The sequence below is a fragment of the Gambusia affinis genome, linkage group LG20 (assembly GCF_019740435.1).
Source record: "Gambusia affinis linkage group LG20, SWU_Gaff_1.0, whole genome shotgun sequence".
NCBI lineage: Eukaryota > Metazoa > Chordata > Actinopteri > Cyprinodontiformes > Poeciliidae > Gambusia > Gambusia affinis.
This window is the reverse complement of record NC_057887.1, coordinates 493,040-516,582: the sequence shown is the minus strand read 5'-3', so window position 1 is coordinate 516,582 and position 23,543 is coordinate 493,040. Positions and strand designations below refer to the sequence as shown.

Genomic DNA, 23,543 nt, shown 5'->3' with positions numbered 1-23,543 from the left:
CTGGTGCCTCTCCAGCTAACGTTTCGGGCGATAGGTGAGGTCACCCTGGACAGGTCGCCAGTGTGTCTCTTAAAATTTTAATAGAGGACAGCAGAGTGCCAATATCCAATATCCAACTTGAAAACAACTTCACTGCAGTCGGTAACACAATGAAAATGCCGGAAAAAGTTTGTTTTGGTCTGTGGCCATACAACATGGCGGTGAGCGACGTAAAACGTTACGTGCAGTGATGTCAGCTCCAAAGCTCTATAAAAGCTGAAAGGCAGCCTCCATTAAAATTTTCTGCATTTAAAATGTATACATTGGAATGGATAAAGGCTTTTATTGCATTATATTGGCTATGACTGGCACTCTTAAGGTGTCATAAGTTGCGTTACAATATGAAGCGGTAACGGTGGTACTGCTAGCAGTGGGTCAAGTTTTCAACAGCAACCGGGAGAGCACAATATGGAGGAAACTGAAAGTGCAGTTTTTGAGGAAAAATAGGGGTAATATTGACAGTGTCTAACTGTCTTAGACACATTTATCGATTCTAGTGGATTTTTTTTACTATCTTCCTTAAGTCGACATTTAGCAACTCTGGTGGCACAATTATTAAACTGGAACTAGCATTTGGTCAAAATTATACGTACAAACAAAACTTATCTGTGTTTTTTGATGTCCGAAAAATAACTGCTGTCTGCTTATTTGAAGCATGCGCATTCATAGTATGTCGCAACAGACGCACCCGATGTGCTTACGTGCACTATTAAAATGCGAACCGTGAGGACTCAATCACAAATACACACCGTGAGAGTTGGTGAGTTAATATAAAACTCTGTACCAACACTGCCAAAATAACTGACACCAATCGGTGATGCTGTCCCAACATGGAATGTGTTTTTTTTTTTTTTCCTTCATTTGACCAGGTAAACCCCATTGAGATCTAGATCTCATTTTCAAGAGGGACCTGGGCATATTTCTAATTACTAATGAACTCTGCAGTGTAAAAAAAACAACTCTGCATATTCAAACGCTAAAAAAGTAACACTCTTGAATTTGCTAGGTACATTGGAAGTTGTTGTATTTCAGTTGTTGAATAGCAAACGTTTTTTTTATGGATAATTTTTTCCCATTGATGTTTAAAATTAGTTAGTTCCTCCTTAATTTGATCATCTGGATTTGTATTGTAAGAGTTAGAAATTTAGAAAAACAAATAACTTATTTAACTATTTGTTGTTGTTTTTCTTGTGTGATGAATAAGCTTGTATTTTACCTCTCAATACTGCTTTTCCTGTTTCCCACAATAAAGACTATGCTGTATTTGGAGAGTTGTTCTTCTCCAGAAAGAATGCCCACTCTTTTTTCAGGTATAGTTAAATTACCGTAGCTGATATTGGTCCTTGCTGCAAATGTGGATTCTCTCCAAATACTGACCCATTTCACACGGTTTCCTGATGTTCAATGCTTGTATGTTACTTCATTACACACAAACCTTTGTGGACTGCTTTACTATTTGGATTTCTTTGTATGTGTGCATTACATAAGTTCTTTCTTATATCTGGGGTAAATTAGTTATCAATATAATTTCTAGAAATAAATCTACTGAGAAAAATTTTGACATGTTTAATAACTGAAGTATCAGTAGTATACATGTTTTGTTCAGCCTCTTTGGAATTAGTAATAGTAAAAATCAGATGATAAACCCTTAAAATTGCAGCTACAATTCAACCAAATAACCCGTTGAAATTACTGTTCTTGGGTCCAAAAACCTCTGCTATGTAATCACATGTAGATTATAGGTATGTATACTGCAGTCTAACTACATATTTACTTTCTCTATTCACTGTCCAGCGTCATCCGCATCAGCAGGAAGGGCTGGCACACCCTCCTCAATTTCCTCTTTCACACAGGCCTGACATTTGGGGTGTTTGCTGGAGGCATCAATCAGATCCACTTTCCTTTGGTTTGTCAGATTGTAAGTGTGCCATCTTCTGATCTTTTGTGTGGCTAATATTTTACAATTATATATTTTTGTGGAGCGCAGTAATTATGGCCTTTTCTGTGCATTGCTTAGCAGCTTGGAGCCCGTCATTAATTAAACAACAAGCAAGCATAGATCCCTCTGAATCTGGAACCATCTTTTGTAAATAAATTTGAACAAGAAAAAGTCACATTTTTAACTGTCAACTAACTTTCAAGAAAAGCAATGTTTTCAAGTCTAATACAAATTGTAGATTGTTAGTATTAGATCTGCAGTACAGAACCTTCCTTGATTCCTTTAAGTTGATCAGAGTGTCAAGAGATTTTTAATTAGAAATCCATGGCAATCCGAGCCCCTTTTCCTTTACCATTTTTCACTTTGAAAAAGTGAAAGGAATGTATGCGGTAAAAGTGACATGTCAGAAAATTACTACAAGAAAATATCTTCTTACCTAAACTTGTTTGTATCTACAGTCTGGGCAGTCCTTGAAATGATTTTTACCAACTGAAAATGTGATAAACAAGGCTGGACTAGAGTTCCAAGTTTCATTTCCAGAAAAGCATTGTCACTTCTCACTGAGAGCAAATGTCTCCTATGAATGAGATTATTACTATAATGTGTAATTTTTCCTTCTTTGGTGTGATAGGTCGGCATTGTACTCCATTATGCTTCATTGTCCACCATGATGTGGCTGGCATTTACTGCAAGAAACATTTGTAAAGATGTGTGCAAAGAGCCAATTCAAGCCCAGGACAGGAGTGGTCCAGTCCAGAAACGTTCCAAACCAACCATCCTGAGGTAGAGTTTTATTTTCAAATAATAAAAGACTGACAACTCTTGAGAGGGTATCAAACGATGGGGACTATTGTCTTAAAGCCTCTGAATCTTTCACCAGATTCATATGTTTCTATACACTTAATCAAAAACTAGCTAATTTCACTGTGGTTTGAGAATGTGAGAGGATCTCAAGGTAGATCAGAAAAGCCTATTTTTGTGGTGAATCAACATGTTTCTTTATAGGATCACAGTCATTCATTTTTGTCAAGTTAGTCCAACTCTCACTGGTGTAATTTAAAAAATTTTGAACATAATAAATTTCTCAGCACTTTATGTGGTTTAACTGTATTTTTTTTTTTCAGTTCTACGACTGACAAAGGACCTCTAATCTTGGTCAACTTCTAATCTTGGTCAACAGATCCAACTGTGTATACAGTTGTATCTGCATAAACAGTTACAACTGTTTTAGTTACAGTTGTATCTAAGACAGAAGTAAATAAATTTCACAATATTGTTAAGCCAGTGGTATTATTATTGTGAATCAGGAGGAACAATGATTACTGTTTCCTAAATAGCTTCCTAAGCGTTTTCATCTAGTAAGTGTCAAAAAGACCAGATCTATATGCTGACTGCCCTGCTTCAACACATTTTGAACTTTTTCACTTTTTTCTCAGATTTTATCTTGTGAGCGATGGAGTACCTCTGATAGTTGTAGTCATTACGGCTGTGTTTGGCATGGATAACTATGGCAGCAGAGACGGAGCATTATAGTAAGTATAGATTCGATATATTCATTTCATTCATTTATAAGTTTATCTTTGCAAGGTTAAAAAATAGTTTTAAGTCCCCGTTTATCATTTTCAGCTGCTGGATGGCATGGGAACCTAGTCTGGGAGGCTTTTATGCACCAGTAGGTCTTCTGGTCTTAGTCATGTCTTTGTACTTGTTGATCACCTACATCCAGCTGAAGCGCCACCCAGAGAGAAAGTATGAATTGCACCTTCTAAGAGAGGATCAGCAGATGTTGTCGTCCAGTGACTCAAACCATCATTCTCAAAGTGGCAGTGGTGGAGCTTCAGTGTCTGCTGGAGACTGTCTGCCATTTTCTACTGGTGCATCTGTACTGGCTAATGAACACTCTTTTAAATCCCAACTCCGTGCCACCATCTTCACACTGTTTCTGTTCCTGGCAACCTGGGCTTTAGGAGCATTGGCTGTATCACAGGGACATTTTCTGGATATGATTTTCAGCTGCCTCTACGGGGCTTTTTGTGTCACTCTGGGCCTCTTCCTTCTCATCCAGCATTGTGCCAAACGGGATGATGTGTGGAATCGTTGGTGGGTTTGTTGCCCATCTAAATCAAAGATAGAAAATATAAATACTGATGGACAGAGTCAGACGCAACAACTCCATCAACCACACTGCCACTTGAGCTCTCCGTGTTCAGGCAAGCAGCCACTGCTTTCATTACACCTCTTACAGGGTTCTTCAGATAAAATGACACCACCTCCTCAAAGCCCAACTCCAAGTAACACAGGTCCATGTTGTGTGGCTGTAATGAGTCCAGCATCCCCTATCCCGTCTCTCATTGAGCCAGAGTTTTCACCACGTCCTCATTCACTTCCAGATGAACTCCCTCGGCCAACTCTTCCCCTTCAGAGATGCCTTACTGAGAGAGCAAAGTCACGTTCCTTTAATCGCCCACGACCATGCCTCCAAGACTACCACTCACATTTGGCTTCACTGAGTATGGATGGAAGTGTGCACAGCTCTCAAAGGGACAGCTCTCAGCCTGCACAGCATCTAGAAGGAACACCGTTAGTTTCCAACGGCCCACTTCCAGATCATCAGCTTCTTTGTCCTAGTCCTCACTTGGATAAGCAGATGGGTTCCTGCCACACCTTTCAACGCCAAACGTCCTGCCAGAGTATACAAGACCCAGTGACTTCCTGTCACGGCCATGTTCACAACATGCATAACAGCATAACTTCCTATCACAGCCTCCTCCTGCCTTCTCAAGGGGTCCATTCCTGCCAGTGGCACATGTATGGTTCAGCTACTCCCTCTGCTAATGCAACCTGCTGTGAAAAACTTGATTCATTTAAAGTGCAATGTGAGCAAGATCCCAAAACATACAGCTGCACATTAAAAACAGAAGATGAAGACACAGAGAACCATTCTTTGGACATAGAGCAGAGAGGCTTTCCAAGAAATACTCTGCCTCGACAGCATTCCAAAGTTAGCCGCCGAGGAGTCATTGGTCGAAACAGAAGTTTGCAAGAAGATGGCCTGTTTGGCTCAGATGCTACAGGAAATATTCGGACTGGCCCTTGGAAGAATGAAACCACAGTTTAGATGTTTAGTCTTCCAATAACTCTGTCTTTATAGATGACTTGTATGTGGTTTTGGTCTTTATGCTGTACCCTAAAGTAACCTCAATGAGTCCTCACATAATTTAGGACAAAATTAAGTTGTGAAATAAATATTACAGTCTTTGCAGATTTAAAGGATAATGTGGAGTCACCTCTAGTTAAACTAAACAAGGAATATTTTATGAATACTCACGAGCACAGTGGTTCTCTAATTAGAAATGTGAGTGAAAAGAAAAGGGCCAAAACTTTAAACCATATCAATTCCACTTAGATGTTTCATGTTAGTTTCTATAAATTGTTTTATATTAATCTAAAATGTTTGTATCTAGAAAAATTAAGATAGCAGCACTCACTGAACGTTGCATAGGAACACAGTCCAGGTACAAAATATGACTAGAGCCCCTGATTTTCTTGAAAAGAAGACTTGGCCTCTTGACTTAATATGCATGAAAAAGCTTACAATATCTCTTTTTAGATACAATTGTCTTAAAGACACAGATAATGAAACCCCTCCCAACTAGAATAGCAGGAATCTCCCTCGAACTGCTCAGTGTCTTAGATATCTACTCTGGGTATGAATTTAGAACATTTTACTTCCTGCCTTTGGCTCTGTAGACATGACAATGTATTATGTAAAATTGTCTCTTTTTAGCTTTGTATCATGTTATTCCTGTGATGGACTGGTGACCTGTCCAGGGTGGCCCCACCTCTCGCCCGTTGACCCTGGGAGATGGGCACCAACACCCCTGGTGACCCCACTAGGGATAAACGTGTTGGATAATGGATGGATGGCTGTCATGTCATTATATTATTCCCTTATAATGGAGTGCTGCTTTGATTTTTTCATGTATATTTGAAACATATTTGAATCTCCTGTGGCAACCATTCTGTGGTGTCTAAGTCCTTGCTGTAGCCAAACACCACCTTTTTCCATAAAGCTCTTCCTTGGAACTGCAGACTCCAGCTGAGCTTCCACCTCTCTGAGCTCCTCTCCTCCTAGCCTCCCCCATTTAGCTCCCCCAGACTAGTGGCAGCAGCAATTAGTAAACACCAGGTGGAACTGCAAATCTGCTGTGCTTATTATAAACTACGTCTCAGTCCTATGCTCCTAAGAACATTTGTTAACAGCATAATGTAGAACCATTGTTGTGATGACGGCGGGGTATCAGAAAGAGCAGGAGTTTCTCAATGAGACAGAGGCCCAATTTCAAGAAGCTAAGTTATGAATTCAAATTTCATGTCATGTTGCATACATACAGCACTTTTATAACAACTGAAAGTAACAGTTACTTGATTGTGGGGGTGGGCATTCATCTTATCATTTATCGTAAATTTGTTTTTGTAATTTTAAGAATTTAGATTTATCGTCACCATAAATTTCCGTAAACATTAAAAAAATTTACTAAATGTAATTTTTGCAATTTTTTTCTCTTGCTTTTTCACAACAATATCAATAACTATCAATAAATTTGAAAATTATTATACTAAGTCTCTAAATCCAGTTTAGTGATGCATATCACACTTCTCTAAGGCATTTATTTCAAACAGGAATGTTTTTCAAAAGTAGGATTTATGTTTGTGGTGTTATGAATGTTGTGCCATGCAATCACCTAAAACAGAAGTGACGAATAGTTTTTAACCATTATTTTTATCGTTATCATCGTAGTACTACAAAATATTGTCATAAATTTCTTAGCACAATGTTGCCCACCCCACTTGATTGTACTATAAAGGTGCTTATGTGCCGCATTCATCTGTTCAAACAATTATACGCATGTACAGACATGCTGGGAATGTGCAACCATCACATTGTATAGGAAGATAATGGGTTCTGTGTCCCAGAGATAAATATATAAATGTGCAAATAGACCCCAAAGTAAAAGCTAAAGATGCTGCTGTATCTTTTTAAAACGTCATTATCCCCAGTGAAACATGCCCTGTTCTGACATTGCTTCTTCGCTGAGTGGTCTTTCAGCCAGATTTTACATAAAAAGAAACATAAAAAGTCTGATTTGTTTGCAAATACACACACAGACAACAATCATCATTTCTGGACACATGTCCTAAGGCCTGGTGAAACTAAAGTGAACCTGTTTGGCCATAATGCCCGTTGTTACGTCTGGAGGAAGAACAAGGATACCTGTACTATTTTACCTTTGAAGTTTGGGAGTGGCAGCATCATGGTATTGGGCTATTGTGCTGCAGGAGGAACTACTTCCCAAAAACTGTACAATACAGTTCGTCTCTATCAAGGGGCTGATGAGTTCAATTTTATAAGCTCTGTTACGATTGATCTTCTGTCTTTTGATTCCTGTTAAGCTTCCACATACTGCAAAATATTATATTATATTTAATCGTGATCAGTTGGGATTAGTTGATAAGAAGTGGAACACGAAAAGTAACATGAATGAATCCACTCTCAGATTGACTTCCACTGTTCATTGATTTGATTAAAGTTGTTTATTTGAGCATATGACAGGTATGATTATGATGGTTTTAGTTAAGAATAGCTTGGAAATATATATTTTAGACTAGTTACGCATTCAATCGAATGTTATTGTAGCAGCAGTTTATTTTCCTTTTGTATGATGTGCTTCAATTCCTCATAACCCTCAATCAAAAGATCTTTGTTTGGTGTGAAGCTCTGGATATGCAATTTATGTAGCCATCATGAGCATCAGTGAATCTGTGAAGGTCTGCTGAAAAAATCTGTGGAGGCGTATTCACCTGAATTACTTAAGTCTGAGCCAACATAGCTGCACCTCCTGAAAGTACATAATATTGCCCTTTTAAAATATGTGAGGACCTAACTTAAAATAATAAATGTATTAGTCTTTTAAAAGTTTTGAAAAAATAAATAAATAGATTTCAAAATGCACAATATAAAACTCATTATATTGCTAATAATTACAAATTTTGACAGCTTTTGAGCAGGCCCTTTCAGATTCCAAAGAGATTTCAAAGAACCTACTGACCTTGATTTTCAGGATCCAACATCTCTAAAGTTTACACCTTTAAATTCTGACATTTAAACATATCTAGTCTGTATCTGTTATTTTTGGATTTCATCTGACTATAACACAATTATTAAAAAAGATTATTGATGACTGATATACAACACATTGAAATATATGATAGACTATGTGTGTGAGGTTTATGTGTGCAACGGTGCATGAATTATTAGACAAAGATGTGGTGTGTTTGTGTAACATGTGCTTATTATTATGGAGACACCCTAGCACAGGGGTGGGCAACTCCAGGCCTGGAGGGCCGGTGTCCTGCAACTGTTAGGTGTGTGTCTACTTCAACACATCTGAGTCAAATAATGAGGTCATTAGCAGGACTCTGGAGAACCTGACTGCACTCAGTAGGTGATTCAGCTGTTGGATTCAAGTGTGTTGGACCAGGGAGACTCTTAAGAGATGCAGGACCAGGATAGCTCACTCCTGCCCTAACAGATATTTATGTTTATTGATAAAGTTGTATTTATGAAGTTTATACATATTTTCCTTTAGTGATACTTTATTTATGCTACCAAGTTAAGTCAAACTGAATTTAGAGTTTGACAATTATTGCACTAGTGTGCACTATAGCAGTGGTCCCCAACCACCGGCTGTGGACTGGTACCAGTCCGTGGACCAATTGGTACCGGGCTGCACAAGAAATAATTGTCCGCTCCATGTATTGAGTCTGGTGGAGCTATTATTTAGAAAATCCTAAACCGGATGCAGTTACGTCTTGCGCGCCAACATGCAGCAGAATGAGTCCGCAGAAAATTTACAAAGGGTCAACTGGTCCGCTGTACTAAAAAGGTTTGGGACCACTGCACTATAAGACCCTTCACCTGGTGAAATGTTTAAAAAGTGCAATGTGCTAAAAGCACAATGTTTTATAGTGCCAAAATGATGTGCCAGTTTTCACTGTGATGACAAACTAAACAAAACATATTCTCATTGAGAAACTGCAGTTTGTAGCATAATGCAAACTTTTACTCAGGTTTTAGAATATAATCAGCAACACTTTAAAAGAGATCTTCAAAATGCATGTTTTCTAAAGCTATGCATAACGAAGTTAAGCGTGTTTCTGTGAATCTGTCTCATCTTATTCTCATTTAACCAACTAGAAGTTGTGGCGTTCTGCCAAGCACTATTTTTCATGGACTTAAATTTGTGCGGTATTACAGGTCAACATACATGTGACCAGTGCTGGAAATATTTGATAAAAAATTTTTTTATTGAGAATTACAAGAAAATAAATCTAGTGACTATATGAAGTTGCCACTATTTAAAGCACTAAAATATTAACCTGTCTGTCAAAGTAAATTTGACCAAAACATTATTTATTAAATTTAAGTCCTTGGAGTTCACTGCCCTGCATGTTTTCTGGTCTTAGATCATCTGATTCAATACAACAGATATGAAAAAGCTTCTGAAAGAAAATAATGTTGAGTGGCACCTTGCATAGAAAGCAAAATCACATACCTTTTGTTCTGAATCAATTTGTCATCCTTACAAGTTTTTATAGCTTATGCCTACACACGTTCACCTATAATGTTGTGAAATATTTTAGGTTACACATTTTTAGTGTGATGTCATCATAGTTGTAGTCATTAAATCACAGTGAGCAGTGATGTTGATGACTGTACATGTAATGTTTAGTCCCAGTGTTTCAACAGTATAACATGGCTTCCTAGACAATGGTCAGAAGTCATCTGACAGGTTGTGACTGAACATGAAACCATTTTCATATGCATTTGCTATTTTTTTTTTTTTTTTACTGTTATGAATTTTAAAAGTACAAGATGCATATCCTTAAAAATAAAGGGAACAGCTATTTGAGCACTATGTTGTCTGCACTAAAAATAAATACTTACTGTGACATACTGCACGAGGCTGTTCTCCCCTTCTTTTCAGAAAATATGGCAACTTAGGCAACCCTGTTTTACGGAAGACGATTAGGGCCACTGTAAAAAAAAAAAAAAAAAAAATTTTTTCTCAGAAAAACGTCAGAATTTTTTTTTTCCAGTGCCCCAGAAAAAAAAAATCTCAGAATACAAAGTAAATAAATAAATAAAATTAAAGCTGCAAGTAGTCTCGTGCGGCCCTCGCAGCAAGCGCCGTTACGGCCTATTGGCCACCGCGGGGGTTCCACCCACCGCAGAAGCTCTCGCACTGTTTCCAGAGCCAGCGCCCACTCGCCACAGCAGAAGCTGTCACGTATTTCCCCTGCCCGATCGCCCGCCAGGCGACACACATGAATGCGTTCGGCAGCGCTCCCCGACGACTCACAAAAAATCTGGTGCAAATTGGTCCATGTACGGCGGAGATATAGCAGATGGATTAACCTAGGGGGCGCAGTGGAGTCAAATTACATGTCAATATTGCTGAGCTCTTCAGAGTTGAACAAAGGACTTGCATATCGAGTTTGGTGCCAATCGGATCATCCATGTGTGATTTAAAGACAATTGTATGAATATGGCGAGAGACTGATAAATTAGTAGCCCAGAAAAAAAAATCTCAGAAATCAAAGGGAAAACGTCAGAATTCTGGCTGATGGACGCCAGCAAGCAATGAGCTTCAGAACCACAGATGCGAGTTGTGGCGGACAGCTAATGTACTGGAGAAAAATGTCTGTTTAAGTGACTTTTTGCGTGCCACTGCCAGAAGAGTCCCCGAAGCTTCCACTAATGGAAGAATAAAAGGTAAGTAAATCAAATGAGATAGTTTAGTTTAGTGTCTAAAGCCGAACAGTTGTTAGCATGTTTGTTAGCTTACGGGGATAAGCAATGTAAGATCACACAGATAAATGAAAGATGTAACAGCTGTTGATTGCTGGAATTGTCCCGTAAGTGTTTGGTGCGTTTATTTTATTGTTCTTCTGTTTGAATGTTTTACAATGAAATTAAGGTTAGCTGTATATGTCACCTTCTAAATAAGATGTCTGCTGTGTTAAACTGTGTAACTTTTAGTTCAGTGGAGGACAGAAACTATAGTATAAAGTGACAAATGTTTATAGCCTATATGAATATTGTAATAATGCCAACACCGCAGATGTAGTCCCGCCAAACAGGGTTTATTAGAATAGAGTATGAGCTGCTATTTCGGAGGCTGCAGCTCACGCCTCTAACAGAACTAGCACGCTCCCCGATAGCTTCTCTGCTAACTCACCTCTGAACTCTCTCCACTTCCGGTCCTGGAACTCCCGCTCCCCCGATCCCCCGCCCACATGACAAACCAATCACTCTGGGAGCCAGCAGAGTCAGACAGGGGAAGGCTTAACACTACATATAACAAAACGGGTCACAATGCAACTTACAACAAACACAAACAACTATATGGAACCCAGCAGAACTAAAACACAGAATCGTTACAATATATTTAAAAGGGAAAACATATTTTCCCTTTTAAATACTTGCATCAGATCGGTGAAAGTCATAAAGCCATCGATCTGCGGCTGGCTGTAGATCTGATTGTCTGTAACATAACCACTATGTTTTCTTTCTTTATTTATTTTTTTTCTGAATAAATATATTTCAGAGTAAATGTATCAAACTGTTTTGTGGAACAGTTGATGTTATTTCATTGTTAAAATTATTCCAGATCTCCACTATTTAAAACGGATTTTGGGCAGTATCATGCTGGTTTTAGGTGTGATTGAAATTAGTGAATAAAAAGGGGCGTGTGCGGCGGTGCAACCGGAGAGGAAGACATACACTTACTGATCTGTGAAGCGGGAGATTTGACTTGTTTGACTGGTTTTTTAGGCTACTGGTTGTTGACTGTTGAAGGCGTTGGTCTTACGTGTGCTCAATTAATAATCCGGATGCTGAGCCTTTGTTTGATTTATAATAAAGTTGTTTATTGTTTGCATAATGTCCATCGTTGCAATGAATTTCCATTGCAATTCACCTACATTCTGACATCGAACCTCAACCAAAACACAGTAGAAAACTGTTGCCCCTTCTTATCAACAACACCTGAACACAATCATGGTTGACCTTAAATAACCCATCCCCCATTAGACACACAGAACTCAAAATGAAATACGCCCCCTGGTGGCGATAAACACAGAAAAGGATAAATGGCTCCTACACGTTTGATTCAAGCACTTCAAGTTGCATGTAAACAGGTGACTCGCATTTCAAGTAAAAATTATCAAGTATTTAAAATATTTCAGGTAATAAACATGCATGTAATGGAAGATTATATTTTAAATGAACATTTTATTTGATTAAAGTAAACAATTATATAATCACACATTTTGCAGTAAACATTTAATTTAACAGGCAAACCAGATGAAAGAGCCCATCTTTAAACATTTAATGTGTAATTAAACAGTTCAGAGTAAACATTAAAGGTAAATATTATGAAATAGATCACACTAATATTTGTTGTATTTAACACATTTCAGGTAAGAAGTGAACATGTAATAAAATAGATCCTGTCCTAGAATTTTATGTAATTGAACATTACAGGTAATGAATGTGATAATCATCTGAGGTAATACATTTTGGAACATTTTAAAAATATATTTATTAAATATAAAATTAGTTAAAAAATAAAAAAGGGGGTCAAAATGTAATAAAGATGAGTGTGCTTCATCTACAGACTAGTAGAACAATTTCACACTGATTTTGAGTTAATGGGGCACACCATTTAATATTAAAATTATTTAAAATATTGAATATGAATTAAATTTTTTATGGAGGATAGTGTGCATCGTGATGAATTATCACTTTTTGTATCAGTTGGTCACAAGGCAAGCCATTTATTTACAGGAGTGTTTGGTTCGGAAATTGACGGTCACCGAACCTCCGAGCGCTTGAGGAGGGAGCGCAAGAGAACAGCTGGCCGGAATTAGGGTTCATAAATCGGATCAACCTTGAGCTACTCCACGAAGCGCGAAAATCCAATATCCAACTTGAAACCAACTTCGATGCGGTCGGTAACACAATGAAAATGCCGGAATAAAGTTTGTTTAGGTCTGTGGCCTCAAAAGATGGCGCCGAACGCCTGAGCAAGACGTAAACGTCACACGGAGTGACGTCAGTTTCAAAGCTCTATTATTATTATTATTATTATTATTATTATTATTATTATTATTATTATTATTATTATTATTATTATTATTATTATTATTATTATTTTGGTCAAAATTTACATACACACTTTTCTCTCTGTTACACATGTGATTTCCTGCCAAAGATAGATACACTTTATTTTCAAAAGAACATTTAACACTGGAACTCATAAAATAAACAAAACAACCAAAAACAAAAATAAAATGGATTCTCAGTCTCCATTAACAAAAATGTACTTGAATAAAAACACCAAAGTGTAAATAAATACTGGGTTCAACCAAGAGTTCAGATTATGAAGTCTGGGGGGTGGGGGGGCGCGGTGCGAGGGAAAAAGTAAACCGGAAAAGCTATCTGCTTGCTGTCTACTGATGTGAGAGAAACGTCTTTTTCGCACACGATCAACTCTGTGGATTTAGGAAAAAGTTGGTACTGTGGGGTGCGCGTGTGGAGTGGGTATCAGTGGAAATGTTTCCCACCTTAGAGGATGTTTTGGCCAGTGATGTCAGTATGTTACTGACGTCGGACCACTTTTTTCTGTAATGAGTAATCTAACGCGTTGCTATTTCAAATCCAGTAGTCAGACTACAGTTACTTATCAAAATCACTGTGCGTTACTATCTTTTATTGTTATTTAATCGTATTTCCTCTACTCGTCTTGTCGAGTGACCGACGTCTCTATGCAACAGAAATGTAAACAATGGAGGGAGATGCGCATTTTGTTGGTGAAAAAACTGGAACTATTTTCAGTTTCTGTCGCCAAGTCCGATTATTATAAGCGGCTTTGGGCTTCATTTTTTTAAAGTCGCTTGAAAATTTAACAAGTTGCTGGTTGCGCCTTTTTGGGCTCGTTTTTGAACGTGAAGTTGCTCATTTGGGCTCGGAAATAAGCAGAGACTCATAATAAATCCCAGAATTTGTCCGTCATTAAGCTAGTTTTAGTCAGTCTCTCCCTGTTCATCATTTCCCGGATGATTCGTCCCGCTGTGTCTTTGTTAATGTCAAGTTAATATATTACCTCTGAATGACGTCGAGTTTCACGTTGCGCTCCAGAAAACTGCAAACATCGAGACCAATATGAACAGCGCAATAAACGTGAAAACAGCCACGAATAAACGTGTCCGTAGTTGGCAATAATTATAATGGCAACTTAACGCCACTATAATTATTAATATTACTGTAAGTGTCACAAATCTGTGCAGCCATCTGAGCTGTGGAGCTGCAGGAGGAGCTCTGTGCGCTGCGACACCAAACGCAGGGCCGTAACGCAGAATCTGGAGGCTGGGGGGAGGGGGGGCTTTAAAATCCTACTTAGAGTTTTCCAGACAACAGTGGACCACACAAATTACTCACGTTTTTTGTACAATCTCCTCTTCAGTTCAACCTTATCAGTGGAGACACATTGTTGATGTTACCATTATAAAATAGCTGATAATTAAGTATTAGCAAAGATCAGTGTGATTTTCACAGGAGGCAGAGCGTTGTTGTTAGCAGCTGCTGAAAGTAACTAAAAAGTTACTTTTAGTGTAACTTAGTTACTTGCAAGTCAAGTAGTCAGTAATATAACTAAGTTACTTTTTCAAGGAGTAATCAGTAATCCGATTAAAGTTACTTTTTCAAAGGGGGCGGGGGGGGGGGGGCGGCAGGCATTGTGCTCCTTGGAGGGGGGCTCACCCTTTCATACTTTGAAAACCCTTGGTTTAAACGATAACACGATAACACAACAGAATGTATCTGTCTATGGAAATGTGTACCTGTGTCTCTGTGTTAAAATGAAAACTAATGTCACTGAATATTGTTATTTTTCAGGAAACAGCATCAAGGGCAAAAGCGGGTCCAGCAGCTCCTTTTGGCACCTAGAGTATTGTTTCATAGGTGAGAACTATGTGAACTACCAAGTATGTTTTGTAAAGGCATTACTGAAATAGTTCTCAGACATCTAATCTAAAAATGTAATATGTACTTAAAAACAAAAGGGTGATTTTAAACTGTCTCCCATCTGTTTCTAGGCGATTCATAGGCCTCAACCCAGAAAGAAGAAAAGCTGCAAACGGAAAAGGGAGATCAACCAACAAGACAACCAATGCAAAACACAGCAGTGAACCCGCATGTCTCCATTCTTCTTGTTCATGAACCAGTGGAACTTTTAAGATGGTAAAATTACACATTTACACATTACACACAATCAGTTCTCTTACTGCATCTCTCTTACTGTCTGTCTTCTTCTCTGCCTGTCTCTGTGTATCTGTTCTGTCCATTTCTAATAGGCAGACAGGAGGACAGCAACAATGAAGGAAGGTCAGAGAGAGTATCTGTCTGCTAAATCTTTACTTTTCATGTCTTTAACTGATATGAAGGCAGTTTGGAAACTTTGACGTTTGGGTACTTTTGTTTTAGTAAAGATTATTTAATTAATTGTATTGAATGTCATATTATCATGATTGTAAATGTATCAGTTATGTTTTTAGATCTGAGTATTTTTCACTCTGGTTGCAATACTTTGAAGCAAAACAAAATACAGTGTTTGGCAGCAGCAATATTTGCTTGTTACACAGAAGTCAGTTTCAGATTTAAATTGACAATAAAATCAAGTGATTTTAAAATATACATATATGTTTTTGTAATTAGAATTTTTTTTTGTGAGTTTGGTAAATTAAGTTGCAAGTTTACATGTAAACTTTTGCAAAGTATGCAGTTTCATAAACTACTGTAAAATGAAAACTTTTTGTAATTTAAACTAGCTTAAATGCATGTTCAAATGTGTTGTCATATTGTTCTGACAAACTGCCAGTTAGCCACTCCCCTCTGCCAAGCCCCTCTGCTGCATCTTTCTTCTCTGCTGGAGTGATGAGAACCAGGTGGATTCAATCTCCTACCAATCAGAGTGTAGGTACTTAAGGTGTGACTGACCTGTCACTCCTGTTTGAAGGGCCACAGCAAGAAGGCAAACAATCCTGTTAACACGTAAAGTGAAACTGTGCAAAAGTTTCTAAAAAACTGTGAAGGACAGCCAGTAAACTCAAAATACTGTTGCTCATTCACATGGACTTGGTTTGATTGTTTGAGAGTTTTAATATTATTGAAAAGAAAAGAAAAAAAAAGACAATACACTTGGTGTTTATTGGTTGAAGTAGAAAGTGAGAAAAGATTTAAAGAAAAAGCTGTTGGTTAAAATGTTTGACTATGAAATTAAATGTTGTTAAATATGCTAATTTATTTATTGATATTGAATTTTATTATAAAACATTTGCTATTTATCAAACTTTAGGTTTAAATGGTGGAAAGGGGTGGCAATTTATCTTGTTAATTTCACAATGTATTTATCTTGTCGATTTCAGATTGTAATTGATGTGTTTCTGTTTGTTTTGAGGTTTTTCACCTAAGTGGTTGGACTACAAAAAATTCTGAAAAATAAAGATGGACTAACTAAAATGAAGACTCCTTGAGTGAAATCCAGTCATGTTTCACAATAGAGACCTATCCCTTTCAAGTGGGGATCGCACAGTAAATAAAATCTAGCAGAACTTGACACATATGGCTAGAGATTATACCTTTTGTAGTAAAGTGCCTGCACTGCACATTTTCTAATTGTTGAGTCTTCTTTCTACCCTTTCCAGTGTCTTAAAACACTTAATGCAATGTAACTTTAAAAAAATGTCTTTGAATTAATGTAATTAAATCAAGGAAAGGATTTCCACACGATTAAATAGCTTTCTTTCAGCATGAAGCATATTTCTTGAGCTAACTTAATCTTCATGAGTTGGACCAACTTAACCGTCCTGTTGTCCTTGGGTCAAAATGACCCGCCACTGTGTTAAAACTCCCCAAAGATCCACTAACATTTAGTGGATGTTTGGGGAGTTTGACTAAAAGATCCACTAAATGTTATTTTAGGACAACAGGAAGGTCAATTAAGTAGTGTGAAGGTACCACTGTAAAATAAGGTGGTTTCAATTAAATTAGCATTCATTTTAATCAAGTAAAATCAATTACTCAGAGCCAGCCCAACTGATTTGCAATGTTTTGGACTATTAAATTACATTGGGTCCAACTAAAGTAAATGAGTTGAATCAACCTTAATTTATTATGGTTTTTCCAATTTAAAGCAAATGTGTTGGCTCAATTTTATTTATTAAGTTGAGCCAACACAATTGCTGTACATTGGAATAACCTTAATATATTAAGTTAATGTAACACATTTGCATTAAATAAAAGTAACACAATTACATGGTGCTAAAATAAAGCAAAGTAATCAGGTGGAAATCCTTTCCAGGATTTTTTTATGTTCATACAAAGGGTTATTTTTTTCAGTGTGGATGGCAATTTAAAGAACAAATCATACAAATAGATTAATAGTAAATAAGTAAATATTGTGAAGAGAAACTTTATTTTTTCAACATTTAAAACGTTTGTTAGGATTGTGTAGGTGCTGCACAGTGGTGCAGTTGGTAGAGCTGCTGCCTTGCAGCAAGAAGGTCCTGGGTTCGATTCCCAGCCCGGTGTCTTTCTGCATGGAGTTTGCATGTTCTCCCTGTGCATGGTGGGTTCTCTCCGGGTTCTCTGGCTTCCTCCCACAGTCCAAAAACATGACTGTCAGGTTAACTGGTCTCTCTAAATTCTCCCTAGGTGTGAGTGTGTGTGTGTGTGTGTGTGAATGGTTGTTTGTCTTGTATGCCTTTGTGTTGCCTTGCAACAGACTGGTGACCTGTCCAGGGTGACCCCGCCTCTTGCCCGGGACGCAGCTGGAGAGGAACCAGCAACCCTCCTGACCCCATTAGGGACGAAAGGTGTTCAGAAAATGGATGGATGGATAGGAGGAAGAATGTTGACATCTTTCATAAATAGTGTTTTGTGGTCAATATTATTTCACCATTTTATTAATGTGGGTTGCCAGTTTGGATCAGGTTTCCTATCAAGGTAGAAGAATGATAGAAAACATGCTAACAAAATGCCTCAGACCTGCAGCTCATAGTGGTTCTAGACACAGACTCTCTTTGGCTCACTTATATATTAAATGATGAAATATTGCTCTGTTTTTTTGGTTCATCCTTGTTTAATTGTCCTGTAGGCAGCAATTAATTCACATATATGTACATTTATTATCATAGATACTTTAATTAAAAATGAGTTGTACAAGTTTATGTCGTTGGGCCTGGGGGGGCCCAACGACATACACCTCAGAAAATATGTATTTGCGCCCCTGACTATTGTTAACTGCAAACATGCAGACTGACCTGGTGGGTCAGACTTTCCTCCCAGAGAGAGGACAGTGGTTGATTTTTAGACCTTTGCTGAGGTTGACAAGATCGTGATCGACAGATAATTACATGTGAAGTCGATCTCCTAAAATTAAGAAAATTGGCACCAATAAATTGCTGGCTGATAAATTGTTGCACCCCTAGCAAAAAATACTAGATTCAACATGTTTTATGCAATTGCAGTACAAATATAGGCTTGCAGTCCTGCCTATATTTTAGTTATAAATAAAAGTTTACTTTTCTCTCTAGCAATAACTCAGCACTGCAGAACCTTGCTAATGAGCCATTCATTTGATCCAGTTGTGTAAAGTTACAGGATGATAACTCTGAGAACTGGACTGGGCCACCCTGCTGTAAACGTTTGACACTGACTGCTGTGCAGATCAAAGGCCTTATTAGGTTTTTTCATGGAAATGACAAAATGTGTTTATATTGAAAATGAGCTGTGCTTGACTGAACCCCCCCTACAATAAAAATAATAAACTTGTGAACCAACAATGTCTGATTGGATACAGCAATTCACTCCAAGGTGTCTGTGGTTTATGTATCAACTGCCAGGTGATGGTTAAACTGACACTTGAAGGTGCAAGCAGACTTAAAAATTTATCCTGAATTGTTTGTAAGATTCAGAAAGAAAAATGTAAAAAAAATAAAATAAATAACACAGCAGTGTACCTTTTTAGCTAAAGCCTCTAGTTGACTCCAATGTTTGTGTCTCAGCATCTCTGACTTTGATAAGTCTTAATGCAGAGGTCTCTTCTTTCCCATCCCCCACATACAGCCATGGGCCACTGGCCTGAACCATTTCAGCTGCAGAGAAGTCAGAAAAATTATGCAGACGTCCCTGATGTGAACATGACCTATTTCAGAGCACCACAGAAGCCTACAGATCCTGTGTTCTTGCTAGAATGGCCTACCACTTGCACCTGCCTGCATATCAGAAAACCTCAGTACTCTTGGTCTGTTTTTGTTATCTTTTCTTTATCCAGCAAATAATGTTGGGTCCATTATTGTTTTTCTTGTGTTGCAATTATTCATATTTAAATATGCAAAATTTTAAATCTATATCCAATCCTTTGCTAATTATTTTGTACATACCTATCTGCACTATCACCATATATTAACTGCTCATCCCCTCTCTGAGGGGAGGGGAACATGCAGAGCCTTAATACCCTCCTGAATAGCCCTGCTCCTATCATAGCCCTCTCTGCTCCCCCTTAAGCAGTGGTGATGACTATAGATTCCAATATTTATTGCTTTGGTTTGTTCCCAAATGGGATTAAGGGGGTAATGAGGTTGCGCTTGTTTTAGGAGGGTGAGGAGACCAGATTCAGGTGTGACCTGCTTGTCACTGATAGAAGATGTTTGAATGTCACTGCCTCATGTCATTGATTATATATCAGGAAATTAAATGCTTAATTTAAGTGAAACTGTTCTGGTATCACAATAAAATGAAGCTGTAGAAAATACTTCAAAGGTGTAAAAGCCGTGGAGTAACTGAGTAAAAAAAATACAAAAATTCTTACTGCTTAGAAAATACATGTTTAAATTTGAATATTTTTTTAATTTGATTAAGTATGCAGTTGCAATCAAACTACATACTTTGTAGCTTTCCCATTATTTTTACCAACATAAGTTAAATAAAATAAGCTAAAAGAACTGTGTCATGTGGCATTTAAAAAATTGTGTTGAATTATTGGAATTTTAAATAGGTAAACATATTATTTCATGTAAGGTTTTTGGAAGAATCTGGAGACTCTGAAGAATATAATCATAGTAACACCAAGACTGATAGTATTATATAAAAAGGATTTGAGATTCTAAATTTAAATTACGCGTTTTATTAAGTTTACTAAAGTATTAAGGTAATGATTTGGTTATGTGTGCTGCCCTCTTGTGGAATGTTTCAGCAGGCATCATCTTTGGTTGCAAAGGCACGAGTTCCACCTGATTTAATACAGGTTCCCAATTCATGAATGACTGATTTTTTGTACTTGTGAACCCACAAAGGTTTAATTTGTCTTTCTCATTCCTAGATGCTGCTTCCTGGGTATTTTCAGCTGTTTTTTCAGACACTGTCAAGAAATTAGTTTTTTAATCTCATCTTTACCCACCTATTCAAACTGAATTTGACCTTTGACCAAATTCAGTATTTGGTTTAACAAAATAAATATAGTACCTGAAGTTTTCCAATAATTTAAATGTCATTTTTATTATGAACAGCCCACAACTGAGAACAGAGTGGCTTTATCTGTTGGAGAGGTGATATCGCACGAGCCGACATGGAGCCACACCATCATTGGATCAGACATGTGGTAGAACTGAACACAGCTCTCTAAAACATGTTAATGCAATGCACGATACACTGCAATGGTCTGTTAAAGGCAGTGACGTGCGGTGAGGTTCATAGCTGGTGAGGCACTGACGTCATCAGAATCAGATTTGCAAATAGATGCATAGATTGACAGCAGTTTACAGGTTATGTTTCACTTCTGCATCCTTACACATACAAACTGTAGCTCACAAAACACACATATTATCTCCTGCTTCGATTGAAAGTTCACTTGAGAAAACTTTTTTAGTGTTGTAATGTAGTCATCCATGTCGAAAGTCGGGATAAGCGAGAGGAAAAAAATCACTATCTCTATTATAATCTATCGCTGCACTTGACTTGCTTCCCGAATCGTTTAGCCTAGCTCGCTGTCACTTACTCGGCAGTTGAGGAGTGAACAAGACGAACGTCTGGGATCTTGAGCGCCCCCTGCCATGAGGCAAGAGAACTGCCTGCCTCACCTCGAACCTGTTCTCTGCCGTTTATAATCGCTCATTACACGAAACACGTTACACAAACACAGTTGGTGACAAACAGCACTGTACATTATATACATAAGCTAAATTATTGGAAATAAGTTCACATATTAAATTTGTTTAAACCATTTTATTGACGCCGTAAAGCAACATGCTCTCTCCGCTTAGCAGCCAGCGCAGAGCCAGGGGTTGCGCAATCCAAGGTGAGGCAGAGCTCGCTGCCTCACCGCATCGCTTCAAGCATTTGAATGGGAAAATAAGAAAATTCAGCGATTTTGAACAAATAAAAATCGAAATTGGTGAAGCTACATGAAAAATAAATATTTTTTAGTACAAACCACCGGACGAATATAACAATTTAAATTACTTTATGATTATATATTTTCTTTCTTTTCATGATGGCTGGTGAGGCACTGCCTCACCTGCCTCCCCTGACCGCACGTCACTGGTTAAAGGCCATTCTGTCAAACTAGAACAGCAGTCCTCAGAAACACAATCAAGCAAAAGTCCGTAAAAACGGTATTTAACAAAGGTATTTTGTATATTATCGCGGATACAAACGGTCGAAATGGGTTTTCTCCGTAGGGTGTCTGGGCTCTCCCTTAGAGATAGGGTGAGAAGCTCAGTCATCCATGAGGGACTCAGAGTAGAGCTGCTGCTCCTTCACGTCAAGAGGAGGTGGCTCGGGCATCTGGTCAGGATGCCTCCTGGACGCCTCCCTGGTGAGGTGTTCCGGGCACGTCCCACTGGGAGGAGACCCCGGGGAAGACACAGGACATGCTGGAGGGACTATGGGAACGCCTTGGGATTCCTCCGGAGGAGCTGCAAGAAGTGGCTGAGGAGAGGGAAGTCTGGGCCTCCCTTCTGAAGCTGCTATCCCCGTGACCCGAACCCGGATAAGCGGAAGAAGATGGATAGATTTTATATATTATAATGTTAAAATAATAATAGTACTTGTCTGAATATCAAAATGAATTAGTGATATTTTAATGCAGGGTGATTAAAAAAGACCAAAACAGATAAGAAAATGGAAACACGGACAAAACTCATCGGTTCCTGATCGGTGTGTCTGCTGACTGAACAGATAAAGCTCTGTGATTAACCAAGTCTGGCTGTTGGCCTGGTCTGGAGAAGGCCAGCTGCACAGGATAAATCTCCATGGGAACTTGTGTGTTACCAGTTTTGTGAAACCAAATTAGGACTTCATTAAGCCAGGATGTCTCAAAAATCCCAGTTTAACTCGTTGTTTTGTGAAATTTTGTGTTTTTAGATAAAGCTAACAAGAAACCAGAGTAGGTGTGGCTTTTCTGAACACTTTATATTTTCAAAAGATACATTTATTTAATGGGTTATTGTTCTCCCTCCTTTCCCAAGTTAAAATGTTTGCTTTTGAGTCCACTCCAAATATCTTAAGCCTTGGATGTTTTCAATAGGTAGCTTTTGTCATAAATTGATAAAATCTTTTTTGTATGTCAATATCTTGATTATTACAATATCATGTGCACATCACAAATGACCTCCCCTGGACTGTGAACACCACGACTCTGGTCAAGAGGGCACAGAAACGCTTGTATTTCCTGCGGAGGATGAGAAGAGCTCACCTGCCCCCGCCCATCCTCAAGACGTTCTACAGAAGCACCATAGAGAGCATTCTGACCAGCTGCCTCTCTGTGTGGTGTGGAGGCTGCAGCGCCTCCCACTGGAAGAACGTGAGGAGAGTGGTGCGGACAGCAGAGAGGATCATCGGGGCCCCCCTTCCCTCCATTCAGGACATTTCATCTCAGCGCTGCGTGTCCTGAAGCCGAAACATCGTCAGCGACCCCTCACACCACCACCATGGACTGTTCTCCCTGCTTCCCTCTGGAAAGAGGTTCTGGAACAGCTTCAGGTCCACCAGGTTCTGGAACAGCTTCAGGTCCACCAGGTTCTGGAACAGCTTCAGGTCCACCAGGTTCTGGAACAGCTTTTTCCCACTTGCCATCAGATTGCTGAACTCTTAACTGGACTGCACTGGAAAACTGGTCTCCACTTCATGTACATAGTTAAATAACTTCTATTTTACTGTCATTCCTGCACTTTATATTTAATATTTATATTTAATATTGTATTTATTTATTCTGGAGTAACCAAATAACACTGGAACCTTAAAACATTGTCCTGAGCCGTATGCAACGAAATTTGGTTCTGTATACACCTCTGTGCATCCAAAATGACAATAAAAGTCAGTCTAAGTCTACATGCAAAAAACATGACCGTGTATTAATTAAATTAGCTAAATTTGTGCAAA

The 23,543-nt window shown here is 38.3% G+C and overlaps 1 protein-coding gene and 1 long non-coding RNA gene across 3 annotated transcripts in view; both read left to right on the top strand.

Moving 5' to 3' along the window:
• Positions 1-9,986, top strand: part of adgra1a (adhesion G protein-coupled receptor A1a) — a 29,035-nt gene extending 19,049 nt beyond the window's left edge. Inside the window, exons 1-5 of one of the 2 annotated variants that reach the window (XM_044102009.1) lie at positions 1,246-1,349; positions 1,834-1,957; positions 2,610-2,761; positions 3,415-3,510; positions 3,605-9,986. In XM_044102009.1, the coding sequence (XP_043957944.1) occupies positions 2,646-2,761; positions 3,415-3,510; positions 3,605-5,096 (1,704 nt within the window). In that variant the 5' untranslated portion in view covers positions 1,246-1,349; positions 1,834-1,957; positions 2,610-2,645 and the 3' untranslated portion in view covers positions 5,097-9,986. Of the gene's footprint in view, positions 1-1,245; positions 1,350-1,833; positions 1,958-2,609; positions 2,762-3,414; positions 3,511-3,604 lie in introns of those variants that run through there. The other variant, XM_044102008.1, reaches the window with a different exon arrangement.
• Positions 9,987-14,909: 4,923 nt separating this feature from the next.
• Positions 14,910-16,623, top strand: LOC122822917. The gene is made up of 3 exons (XR_006369243.1): positions 14,910-15,065; positions 15,200-15,344; positions 15,458-16,623. It is a non-coding gene; the product is annotated as an uncharacterized LOC122822917 (long non-coding RNA).
• The last annotated feature ends 6,920 nt before the right edge of the window (positions 16,624-23,543 follow it).